We start from the raw sequence: 12,876 nt of genomic DNA, 5'->3' as shown, positions 1-12,876 counted from the left end.
TGAGCAAACTACGAAAGAGTGATGCTTCAATTTCCTTAAATTGTATATCAATAGAGTGCAAGTGATGTTCATCACTAACAATGAAATCCTGAATCTCATCTCGGCCTGTTTCATAGGTGGTAGGTGTACAGGTTAAATTTGAGGTTGTTCTTGAAGTTGAAGGCCTTAGCCTTCTCATAGAAGGACGTTGGGACTGTGCACTGCCCGCAGTAGAATCCATAACTTTTAAGTGGTACCGAAACTTCCTTAAATTAATCCTTTTCGTCATTATTTTCGTTGTCTCGTGGGGAATCGAGACGAAAACAGACTTCTTGAAACTGATCCACGTGGGCTGTGTCCTTTCTTCGTCGTTTTGAATTCAATTCAGCCATCGGGCTCTATAAAACGAAATTGTCGAGACGAAAGCAGTGCTGGTTGAACTGAATGCCTGGAAATGCAATGAGTATTGTGAACGAAAATCTCGGTGTTAAACTATTTCTCTTGCACAACATTTACGGTTACATGTTCATGTGATCACTGAATGACCACTTCTGATTGGTTCTACAATTTTTGGCGGTCTAAACTAAAAGTCGAAATAATTAATCAACGGCAGAAGAGAGAGCAAGCGGGAATCCAAATCCATTTCATTTTCATTGTGTCTCCAGTGCGAATATCAGGAATACCGCTATGGCTAATCAATACGTCTGTGCTTAGTATAAGTCTGATAAGTCATTTTCGGTAATTGTGAAGAAGAGCTCCCCAAAAACCCTGTCGGCCGACAGTCAGCCGACAGTTGGCCGACTGTTGCCCAACTGTCGGCCGACAGTTTGCGTTATGTTTGAGGCCAAAGTGTTGGCCGACTGTCGGCCAACAGTCGGCCGACAGTCGGTGACCTGTTGGCAACGTGTCGGTAACCTGTCGGCGGGACAAACTAAAATGATTGAAAGCATTTACTTGTCTATTGCTTCTAAACTACGCGAAAAGAGTTAAAGGCAGTTCATAACGATACCTTGAGCAGCACTTATACTACTAATATGGCTTTTGTCCACTGTTTTAGCGTTGGCTAGCGATACTTGCCCACATTGTAAATATCATTCATACATACATGACATACCACAAGAGGCCGCGTTGCATTGTAGGGCGATTTGAAGGAAAGTGTTTGTATTGATACGTAGCTTATGGTTTTCAGAGTTTTTAACCGAGTTTTCGATTAAATTATCTTCCAATGCGATTCTTAGGTTGTCTGGTGTGTTGTAAATTACGCAAGTGATATATCCTATACGCATCTGATAACAACTGCTAACAGTTGATCGGTAAGTAGATGAAGGTTGTCGAGTCATACATCACCATTACGGAATGTCACGTTAACTGCTCATTTTTACCACAATTTTTCTTTTTTCTTAACCGATCGGTAACCTGTTGGTTAGCTGTCGGTAAGCTGTCGGCCAACTGTCGGCCGACAGGATTTTTGGGGAGCTCTTCTTCACAATTACCTCATTTTCAGTAATTCCAAAGAACTGGTGTGCTTTGAGAGGTGGGTTTCAGGTGGGGGAAGAAGTCGAAGTTACTTGGCGAGGACCAGAAGGCAACAAGCAAGCCTACATTGGCACAATTGTCAAAACAGCTGACAAAAGTAAGTCTAAGTACAGTAATCTCAGATATGCTAACATTTTATGAAAGAACCGTTACCACCAGTTGGATTGTGTTGATTTCTGACAAACTAAGTTTGTGTAAGTGCCAAATTGTTTTATGTATGCATGTATGTTTTGGTTCCAACTGAAGTGATATTTGTATATCTACAAATTTTGGTTCACAGAGGAGAAGAAAATACTAGAAAAATTTGAAGACCACTGTGTGAAAATCATGGGCAAAAGACGGGAGGAAGGCTACTCTGAAAATGAAATACTAAAAGGCCTTTGTCAGTCAACACTGCAAAATTTGAACTCAAAGGACCATATTGAAGATAAAGAAGAACTTGGCGGTTCACTGGGGAAAAGGAAAAGAAAAACCACTGCTATAATGATGGAAAGCTTGGATCAGGCAAACGAACAGGACGCGACCAAAAAGATGAAACGTAATGACAACAAGGGAAAAGAATACGTTAACTGCAGTCAGGTAAGGGAAAGCGGCAACAAGCAAACGCAGAACAGTCAACAGCAAACAACATTGGCCAATTGATGTTTTCCAGCAAGTACGGAAACAAATTTCCCTCAAGTCTAACACATACCACACAAAAGGATGTAGTTGTATCTAATTCACTTGCAACTCCTGTTGTTGATCCACCAGTATCCACACGAAGCGAGATGTCAAACTGCAATCACCTTCATAGACTCGTACCTACATCTGCAGCTGCTTACCAAGCGGTGCCTCAATTACCAGCTAATTTAAGCTCTCGATCCAGGCATAATTCAAGCTAAACCACTGGCACTTACTAATACAACAAGTCAGGTGCTTTCTTCACAATCTTCTTGTCAAGGCTTAAGAAAATCTGTAGCAGCTGTGCTTTCATCTCAACAAGCCACACCTCCAGAATCAGCTCCACAAGCGGTTTCTTTAGTTTCACCTAAACCACCTTTACCTTCAACTAAGCCCGCAGTAGCACCTCCAGCCTCGGGTCTGCAAGCGACGTCTCCAGTGCTCTTAATTTCTCAACCCATACCCACAGCAAAAGCAGTGCCACAGCCAGTTACAGCCCAACAAGCAATTTATCCAGTTGTACAAAATTCACAAGTAACAACTGAGACGAGCATTTCTCAAACTTGGGCTACATGTGATCAAGCCCTAGTGCTAAGTGGCCTTTGCAAAATTGTTCCCAACTGCTCACAGCAAGATGAAGATATTCTTACAATCGATGATGATCTTCAGCCCCAGCTATTATCAACCATCTGTCAGATTTCACCACCATTATCTCGCACACAGGAAGGCAATGTCCAAGGCGATGTCCAAGGCATTGCTGCCGAAAATGAGAAACTGAGAGCTGAAAATGCTTCAAAGAAAGAGAAAGTAGCAACATTGAAAAAACAACCGGAAATGAGGCCTCCAGGTATGTATTCGCAGAGCACATTAGTTATATACGCACAGTGAAGTCCATTCTTTCTTCAGGTATTTCATTTTGTTGTTCTTTTTCTACAAGTTATTAGCACTCAGAGCGTCTAATTACTGGCTTTGTTCCTTGATTAATACAAAACGTAAATCCATTTTTGTGCCGGTAATTCATTCAGCCAGTATTTCAAGACCTATATTTTCTTGATCTTGTCTATGATTACAGGTTGTAAACGTGTTACATCGCATCGTTAATATCATTAGGAAACTATAATGTTTTGAAAAAATGTTCGTATATTAAATTAATTTATCAACTTCAATTGATTTAATTTTTGTTGTTGTTATTCGTCAGCTCCTTCAGCTGAGGCGCTTTCATTCCTACAAGCCTTATTTTATCATTACACTAACAGTGACAATAATGGGGATCAAGTGCAGCCAGTGGCAAAATACACAGTGAAGGCTAACCTTAGTCCAGTGCAGGTATTTCAATACGTAAAAAAGCTTAATGCAAAACATGCTGTTTTTTTAAAAAAAATCATATCTTTACTATTTTAGAGTTCAAAGAGCTGGAAGGGCATGAAGTGCTCGTGGATCAGACTGCATTGCGCACACTGATTCAAAAAGCTCATCAAAAGGAACCAGTCTTTCTTCTAAAGAAACTATTACCATAAGTGTTTTCAACTAAAGAACTTGCGAACTCATGCGGACAAGGTTTGGTCCTAAAGAAGGGACACAAAAATCGAAGTCAAAAGTCTCTGCTTGATCCAAAGAAAGTTGCCATTTGCAAAGGTAAGTAAAATAACATCACGGTCAACTTAGGAGAACGAAGGAGTATCCAATATTCTCCCAATCTCATAAAACATTTCGTCACCAGAGTTCTAGAGCATGATATCAAAGCTATATATCAGATGAACATTAGCTCCAGTGTCATCTTGTTTTTCCGCCCAAAAGACGTTTTGAATTCCTATAATTCTGTTTTTAAAAAGTCTCTTCTTCCATAGAAAAATTTGTTTGGAAAACTGCACTAACCTAATCTTCGTTTGAATTAGAACCCAGGCATTAAATTAAAGGAAGACCAGAAAGTTAACAAGGAAAAGCCAGTCAGCCAAAACTCTTGTGTGCGAGTTGACCAAAAATGTTCATTAGATCTCTCCGTCTTTAGAATACACGACAGTGTTTTATCTTGAACGGGAGAAAGAGGGCCAAGCTGGGAACATGACTTTGCCAACTGAAGCACAAGTTAATGCGACATTTACTCAGCAAGTTACGTACGCAAGAGTGAGACTTCAACGCTCAGCTAAATTCTCATATTCTCCTTGCATTTCAAGCATAGTCAACTGAGATCAAAAGCCCACCCAGAAACACAAATTAAGGCAATGGAAATAATAATAACGAATTTTTTTGGATATCTTGCTTACCGACTTGGGACGTCCTTTTCTTTGTTCTAAATATCGAGCACTTCGCAAGCAAAGGCGAGTCCTACATTGTCCCCTTGCATAAAAGGCGAGCTAAGGATTAAACATGCAGTTTGTGCATCTATGGATTTACCATCTCAACGATGTATTAGGACTCAGAGCTGTCTACACTCGCCAAGAAGCTGTTTGGGTGCTTTCCGGTACATGTTGAATCTGAATATCTTTTAAACAGGACACAACTGAATAAAACAAAAAGGGAAGTGGATTGACGGGCATCACAACGTACTGTCATTGAGTGTAGTGACCCGCTAGTCTGGACAATATTTTGGGCTTATACAGCTCCGACCCTTGGGTGCAACACGTCAGTCAGAAGGTCCATCGCAAGGTCAGTACTGTAGCAGCCCAACTTTAACAGATTTGCAGCCTTTCAGGTGCATGTATGAGCATTTCAAGTGGCAAATTGTCTGCCATCTCCACAGCAACTGTATTGTAATAGAAGCAGTAATATCAATATATTCTTTGGGATGTAGGGCCTCTTGATACAGAAGAAGGAAGCCCAGAGAGTGACCCCGAAGGAAGCACACAAAGAATGGGAAAACGTTTGGCTTGACAGTGAATGTACGTGGAGACACCCAAACGTGATGAGAGACATTTAACACTGACGCTGGTAACGAGAGTCAGGAGAGTCGCGAACGACAGATAGTACATTAAGCAGAGCTCAATTGAACTAAAAAAAGAACCTAGCACGAGCCTAGCATGAACCTAAACATTTTTCCAATTTTTTGGATTTGCCAAAATTTATACGAGCACAAACAACGTAACATAAGCCTAACAAAAACATTACAAGAGACTGAAAACCAACTTTTTTAAGGTTCACGTGACCTTAATGTAAGGGTCGTGTCATGCTTAATTTTAACGCTGAAAGTTAGTGTCCTGTGAGGCTACTGTTAGCCTAAAAAATTCAGGCCTAACATTTTCATACAGGCTGTTATTCTCCCTTGCGGGAAATCAGCTAGTTGCTATGTTTTCAACAAAGCTCACGCTTTAACTGCACCTTATGTTTAATAAGAACATGCTCGATATAAATTACTATTATAGCTTACTACTAGCAGAGGATAACACTAATTTTGACAAATGCAACACTTGAAAGGTTAGGACAAATAAAAGTTACGTACTTCGGTTTACGCTTGTGCCAATGGAGACATGTAAAGGGTAGCAGTACCAGATTCTATAACCTTACTGATAGCGCAAGTAACAAAATTCTTTTGTCACTGAGAAATTCGTCTGATATTGATTTGCGCATTTCCTCACAATAATTCCTACGTCCTTGTGGGCGATCTATATGACTCATTTTCCTGTGAAATTCTAACACATTCCATAACCCTAACTAAAGTCTGGATGATTCAAAGAAATGAGAAAATTTTTTTTAAAACTCGCATATTCTTAAATATGTTTTGACATGATGTGATCATTATCTTTCAACTCTACCACTGGAGTTTGAAATATTGAAACAGGATTGGTTTTAGGCCAAGGGCAGCAAAGGTCAATAACAATCACTTTGAAATAGCGGGAGTTTGAAAAAACTAAATACACAATAGCTGATAGAAAATGTCTGAGAAAACAAGGGCATATCAAAAGAAAATGGGTTTAAGTTGGAAATAACCGGGCCCGAGCGTAATAAGAAATTCGTGATGAACTATAACATAGCAGACGCATGAAACAGGTACCATCGGCAATATGGTGATAAAATTGGCAATATGGTGATAAAATTTGTTTCCCTTGACCAAATTATCGGGTACGCACTTGAAAACACCAAATTTATTCCATAACCAGGAGTGCCAGTCAACTTAATCTAAGACGGATAGACTCTTTTAAAAGCTAGATTAATTATACTTCACGAACGTTATCCTCCAGTTTAAGGCATGCAAATTGGAAATTGTTATGCTTCACTAGAAGTCGTTCTTCTTCGAGGAAAGAAGATATATATCTTTTCAAAACAAATAACACCTTGCCCCGTGCAGACAGAGCCATTAATGTTGCCAATTTGTTGAGTAGATAAGATAGAGAAGAGGATCCTCATTACGTATTAATACATTCGTGTGGTTTTTGTCCCAAACAACTTGAAGGACTGAAGGTTGTGAAGTTTTCTAATTGTGATGGCCTCTCCATTTGAGCAAACATTTTTATCCAGTCTTGCTGAAAGGAAAAGGAAGATTGGAGGGATTGGAAAGACTAAAAAATGTCTCACATGCAGAGTTGTCAGATTTGTGCTCTGCGCTCAGTAAGGATGATATACTTTGGCTCCTTTCTGTTGGCCTATTACTTCAAAACATTTTCCGCAGTTGGGGAGATCATTCAGGAAAAGTTAATCAATGTTTTATTGTTTTGCACCACCGGTCAGCAGAAATCCGGCAATGACGTTACGGAAATGGAAATCCTCACGCCACCAATCAGCAATTGCATTAAGTGGAAATCTCTGCTCATTTCACAGAATACGATGTGTACAGTTACTGTGTTTTCCAATCAGAAAATCTGCCACGAAACTGTCTTGTTGCTGTAAGGATTGCAAGTTAAACTATGGTTATTCCATATCTGGAAACGCAGCGGAAGGTTTCCATTTTTACGAAGTACAACATCCTTATGCAGTAGCCAGCGATGATGTATTCTTGGATACAAGCCTGTGTCTTCTTCAAGTCTATTTGGAGTAAGTATACATGTCAAGTTGGCCTTCTCCTTGGAGAAAATCCTGTACGAGCACGCGTAGATCCACATTATTTTTGTAGCACAAAGTGCGATGGCTTCCTGACTGATTAGCATGTCTAACTTCCTCTCGCTTCCCGGTACCCATGAGTGCAAGCGTTTGAGTGTCTGGAGTTTCATCAAGCACTGCATCAAAGCACCTGCGAAGAAGTACAGTTCTTGAATTTTGATTGTTTGTTACGTTTTAATTCTCCTGTCATGGGTCAAAATAGCCAGTTTTGTTAATTAGCAGCAAAAATAGTCGCAAACTTATGGCCACGTAAAAACTGGAAAAATACACAAGAATTATGTTCAAGTCTCACGAAAAGACAAATATGAATTTTACCAAATTTTTGAACAGTTAGACTTACCACCATTTTTTCTTCAGGAATCATTCATGGGTATCTTTTGTTGGATTTGCTGAAAGTTTTACAGAAGTTGTTACAAATATGCCAAATGGATTTCTACCGGCAGAGCTACAATGGGTTGTTTCAAAGGAAAGTGGTATGAACCACAAATGTACATATCTATGTATATGTGTGTATGATTTCGAACTTTAGGGAATAAATATTTTTTAGCAGTTCCAGGAATCACTATAATTCTCTGAAGTTATTAAAATGATTAAAGACTGCAATTTAGACCTTCGAACGCTATAATCTACATGTGCGAGTCATGATGTTAATTACAATCAAGCCATGTTCTGGTTGCTGTCGGTTTATACAGTAGTGTCCATCGCCAATAAGTTGAGCCGAAACTCCGAGCGAGAGAACACGTTTATTCACCGAAGGCAAGATGCAAATACAACCCAAACTAAGCAGGCGAAGGTGGTAAAAAGGCACCAAGCTAATTATGCGCGAACTGTGTGACAATGAGGTAACTAAGCGTGCATGCAAAGCGAAACAATAACCCTAACTAAACGACGGCGTGTACAATGGGTTACGCTATGTGACCTAGTGGCGGGAATTACACAACAATGCGAAATATGGCGTGACTTCTTCTTTCTTCCCCTCGCCAAGGTAGATGAGTAATAAATACGAAGTAAAACTAGGCTGGGAATTGATAGTACACAAGCAGTTACAAATAGCTAACATTGTCCTTAATATGTAATGTAGTCCTTGAGGTAAGCCGGACGACGAGTTGAACGGCTCGACCGGCGTGGGCCAGGTGAGGAGGTAGGCTCCGGGATATGGGCATCAATGTCAACAGTCATGCTTCCACTCGGGGGAGGGGAAGACTCGGGCACAAGATGAATGTCAGGCTGAGGATCTGGAGGGGTTGCGAGCTCGCTAGGAACTACAGCAGGAGCCGGACTCGGAGTGCTCTGAGGTGTAAGAAGGGGAGCGGGTTCCTCGTCAACGTGCTCAGAGGTGAGAGGCTCTTCGTCGGTATCTTCAGGGTAGGAAGCGGAGCTGTAATGACGAAAGAGGTTAGACGTGGTCTCTGTTAGGTCAGGAACACGATAACATTCGGACAGCTTGACGCGATAGGAGGTAGAACGCAACTGTGAACCGGTGAACTTGCGTACGTTGCACCATAGGCCATCCACGGAGACCACAAGATACCGATTGCGAGCACTGGTCTTGGAGCCATCAGAAGTAATGTACACCAAATCGCCTACTTGAACGGGCGTGGCCGGGCGAGGGCAACAGCCTGGGGCTTTGGATCTCTCACTTGTGGGATGGTTACGGAGCCGCAACGACTGCTGTTGTCGAACAACTTGGAGGTCGGAAAAAGGGATCTGTGCGTTAGTGAATTGATCGCGTTGAAGCCACATCTCGCGGGCAGACAATCCTCTTTTGCGGATACGGGTGTTGAGATTGGCTGTCGCCACAGCTAAGGAAAGAGGACTGATTGTACCACCCTCAGGACAAACACGTAGAAGCTCATCACCAAGTTCTGCGACGCATTTCTCTGCCACAGGATTCTTGTTTGGGTTTTTGACACGGCCGACTTCCACGGCAAAGCCATACTGCTTAAGGATTTCATCGTCACCTAAAGAAGCAAAGCCAGGAGCGGGATCTACCCTTATGACGGAAGGGGGGCCAGACAGAGGTCGCAGCTCAAGGCACAAACGGAGGAGACCAGAGCGAATGGATTCACGACGTTCGTTATCCAACAAGCAGGCTGCAGTGAAGGACGTGGACGTCTCGCGGACGACAAGTACTAGCTGACGGTAGCGCTTTATGATGTCTGCAGCGAAGGAAATACCAAAGCCGTCGGGGGGATCAGAGGTTGATTGTTCAATGAGGCTGGATGGAACTTTCTTCAGGGAAGAGCATAGGTGGCAACACTGCGAGCACCGATCCAGGGCTTTGTCCAAATCTAAAGCGAAGAAATAACGCTGTGAAACCAGTTTCATCTGGTGACGGGAGGGGTGGTCCAGCTTCACGTGTAAGGCAGCAAGGAAGCCATCAACAACAGAGCGTGGAATGACAATACATTCGCGGGGCGCAGCGAAAGGTTCATTGCGTTTTACGACGAGTAGGCCGTCACGGGAAATGGAGACCAGGTTCAGGTAGCGCTTGACATCTTTAATGTTTGTTAGCTTCTTTGACGGGCGAGTGCCCTGCTTAAGATGAGAGTGGACACGTCTCAAATCCGGGCACTCTAGTTGCGATTGGAGCCAAGCGGAACGGCTTGTGAAAGGAAGGGACGTCTTCCCCGATAGCACATCATGAACAGAAATGGGACGCACAGCTAGGTCTTCAGCTTCGGATACAAATGAACAAACTTGGCAGCGGGGGTCGTCGCAAGCTGGTGCGTTACGACTAGCAAAGTCAGAAGGCAGGTTGGCAGAACCAGCCAAATGGAGCAGTGTGATTTGGTAACGGCTAACAGATGATAAAAACGAAGTCACTCGGGGACTGGAGGAGAACTGTCCACGGCAGAGCTTGTCAAAGGCCTGGACACACGGCTTGCTGTCAGTCAGTACATAAGTCTTAGACTTTGATTGAATTATATAAGGGGCAAAATGCTTGACCGCAGCGGCAATAGACAATGCCTCTATTTCACATGGTAACCAGGAGGCTTGATGCTTTTTAAATTTGGCACTGAAGTATCCGGCAAGGTGGAGCTTCTGGTCACGAAGCACATAAAGAGTGGCGCCGAGGCCATTCATCTTGACGGAACCATCGGTTGCGATCCAAAGTTGATCATCAGGCTTGGGGAGTGTGATGGATCTGTTAGACGTGAGTGCTTCTTGACAGGAGCGAAAACACACTAGAAGCTCATCAGACCAAGAGATGGTGTCTTGAGACTGACGACCAGCCGTAAGCGACTTGAGAGGAGCGAGGAGTTTAGCAGCTCCACTAAGGACCCGACCAAGCATTTTGTATGAGCCAACAAAAGCACGGAGACCGCGTACATTCTTGGGTGGCTCACAAGAAGCAAGAGCAGCTACACGATGGGGAGAAGCGCGGATCGAGCCCTGGGACCATATCCAACCGAGAATGGTGGTAGAAGCTGGGCAGATTATGGTTTTCGCAGGTGAGAGGCGAAGGTTGCAGCGATCGAGAGCCGAGAGGACTTTTCGCCAGTTTGAAAGGAGCTCTTGATGGGAGTTACCACCACAATACAAGTCGTAGGCAATCTTAGCGACACACCATTCCTGAAGGAGATCACCCAGGACGCGGCACATTAACTCCTCGAGGGCCGTTTCGGAACCGGGGATTCCCATTGCGCAACGCGTGTAGACACGAACGCCTTTAAAGGGTGTAACCACGCCACAATACTTCATGGAGTTCTTTGCAAGTGGGATTTGGTAGAACGCCTGAGACAAATCAGAGACTACAATGTACTTCCAGCAAGCAATCTTGAGAAGAGTGGAGTCCACGTCCGGCATTAGTGAGGGCTGGGGCTTGCTATAGCGGCCCACATCAGTAAAGGCTGTGACTAAGCAAAAACCGCCATTCCTCTTCTTCACCAAGAAGGATGGATTCAAGTATTCCACCACAACGTTTAAATCTTCTGGTCGACTGAAAATGCCTTGAGCCTCAAGTTCGTCAAATTTGGTTTGAAGCAGGTCGAGTTGGTCGCGAGAGTACTGTGGGACACGCCCTTTTCGCTGGGGAGGCTCGACAGGTCCCATATTCACAACCCCTTCAATTGGCCCGGCAGCTCCATTGTAACCAGGAATACGGGGATCGAAAACCAATTGGAATTCCTTCAGTAGCGAAATGAACGCGGCTTTCTCAGCAGGGGACAACAAACCGTCAGGGTCTACATGTACGGACTCGACGGAAGAAGAGGGAGGAGTAGTAGACTTGGGGCACGGCTCTGCAGCTTGGGTTGAGGAGGGCTCTATGGAAGACTCCAGAACAGTTAGACGTGCTTGGCATAAATGGTCGTTCTTGCGGATTAGTAGGGGCTCCTCGGTACTGTTGAGAAGTCTCAGTTTACCACCAATGGATTGGACAATGTCGGGATGAGGCCAGGTGTGAGCAGGTTTGAGGTGACTAGAAGAGACCGAATCCATACGGGGCTCAATGGCAAGTGTAGCATCTTTAAGTAGCACTGAGGAGGCGTCAATTTCCAGGAACTCACCCGGCCAGACGGTTGTGTTAGTATTCGGGGCGCGAAGGAGGTGGCAAGCTCTGACAGCGTAGTGGGTCTGAGGACTTTGGGAACAACCATAAGACGCCACGTCACACCCAGCGATGATGATCTCACGCTTAGCGGGGCGGACTGCAATGTCATTGGAAGCCATGAAGGGTGTTCCAGCAAGTATGTCAACATCAAGATTCTCGACAACGAGAGCTTCCAAAGTAAGAGGTCTGCCTTGACGAATCAGCGGAAGGCGGGTCTCACCAACAACAGTTAACGGGGTGCGACCGTCGGCCTGCAAAGCAGTCTGGGAGCTTTTAGTTATCTTAGCACCAATATGCTTGGCTAAAGAAGCTCTCATCATATTAGTTTCTGCGCCAGTGTCTATTGTAAGGCGTAAAGGGTGATGACCATAAAAAGCGTGAAGGAATGGAGACTGGGAGACGTTTACGCGACGAGTGGCAGGGGGTTTCATAGTAGGTAGGACGCTGGAGGGACAATGCTGCATATCTGCTAATTCTTCAAAACCTGGAGGGCTAGTCAGATCAGGATAGTGCTGGTAATCATAACTGCTCTCCTCTAATTCAATGCCGGCCACTTGGCGAATCTTGGACATGAAGAGACGATCAGGCTCGGGCAGAAACTTGCAACCGCTGAGAAAATGTGACCGAAAATCTGGGCGGCCGGCCTGCTGGCAAAGAGGACAAGACTTGACAGCTCGAGGTTTAGGCAGTAGCCTGCGTCGTGCGGGAACAAAGGAGCGATGATCAGTCGGGGGCGCAGAGCGTAGAACCTTTGATTCATCACTGGTGTGGAGCTCGTCAAGTAACGACTCGAGAGCTTGAGAGATTTCAGGTTTCACAGAGGCCAACGTCCTACTACGTAATTCGGTTCCATAACGTTGTTTCACAAGTCGTGGAAGGTTGGGATGGAGTAGGCGTAACCAAGTGAGAACAATAAAATTTTCGAGGGATGGAGATAGTTCTTCGTCAGCGTCCGGGATCTCGCCATAATGAGTGATTCCGCTGGATCTGGTGAGTAGGTGGTCCTCAATAAAGGCCATTAAGATTTGGAATAAATCCTCAGGACGCTGTTCAGGCTTCAAAGGAATGTTCGCGAGGTCCAAGAAACGGGAACCAGTTAACTGCAAGCCATAATG

The 12,876-nt window shown here is 44.0% G+C and overlaps 1 protein-coding gene across 1 annotated transcript in view; it reads right to left on the bottom strand.

Annotated features, from left to right (window-relative positions):
* Positions 1–8,271: 8,271 nt before the first annotated feature.
* The window catches only part of LOC137988264 (uncharacterized), a 4,956-nt gene continuing 351 nt past the window's right edge, over positions 8,272–12,876 (bottom strand). The window contains exons 1-2 of the mRNA XM_068834303.1: positions 12,064–12,876; positions 8,272–11,784 (exon numbers count right to left, since the gene is read on the bottom strand). The exon at positions 12,064–12,876 is cut by the window's right edge and continues 351 nt beyond it. Of these exons, the coding sequence (XP_068690404.1) occupies positions 8,272–11,784; positions 12,064–12,876 (4,326 nt within the window). The remainder of the gene's footprint in view (positions 11,785–12,063) is intronic.

The sequence above is a fragment of the Montipora foliosa genome, unplaced genomic scaffold (genome assembly GCF_036669935.1).
Source record: "Montipora foliosa isolate CH-2021 unplaced genomic scaffold, ASM3666993v2 scaffold_412, whole genome shotgun sequence".
Taxonomy (NCBI): Eukaryota; Metazoa; Cnidaria; class Anthozoa; order Scleractinia; family Acroporidae; genus Montipora; species Montipora foliosa.
This window is presented reverse-complemented; position numbering and strand designations above follow the sequence as displayed.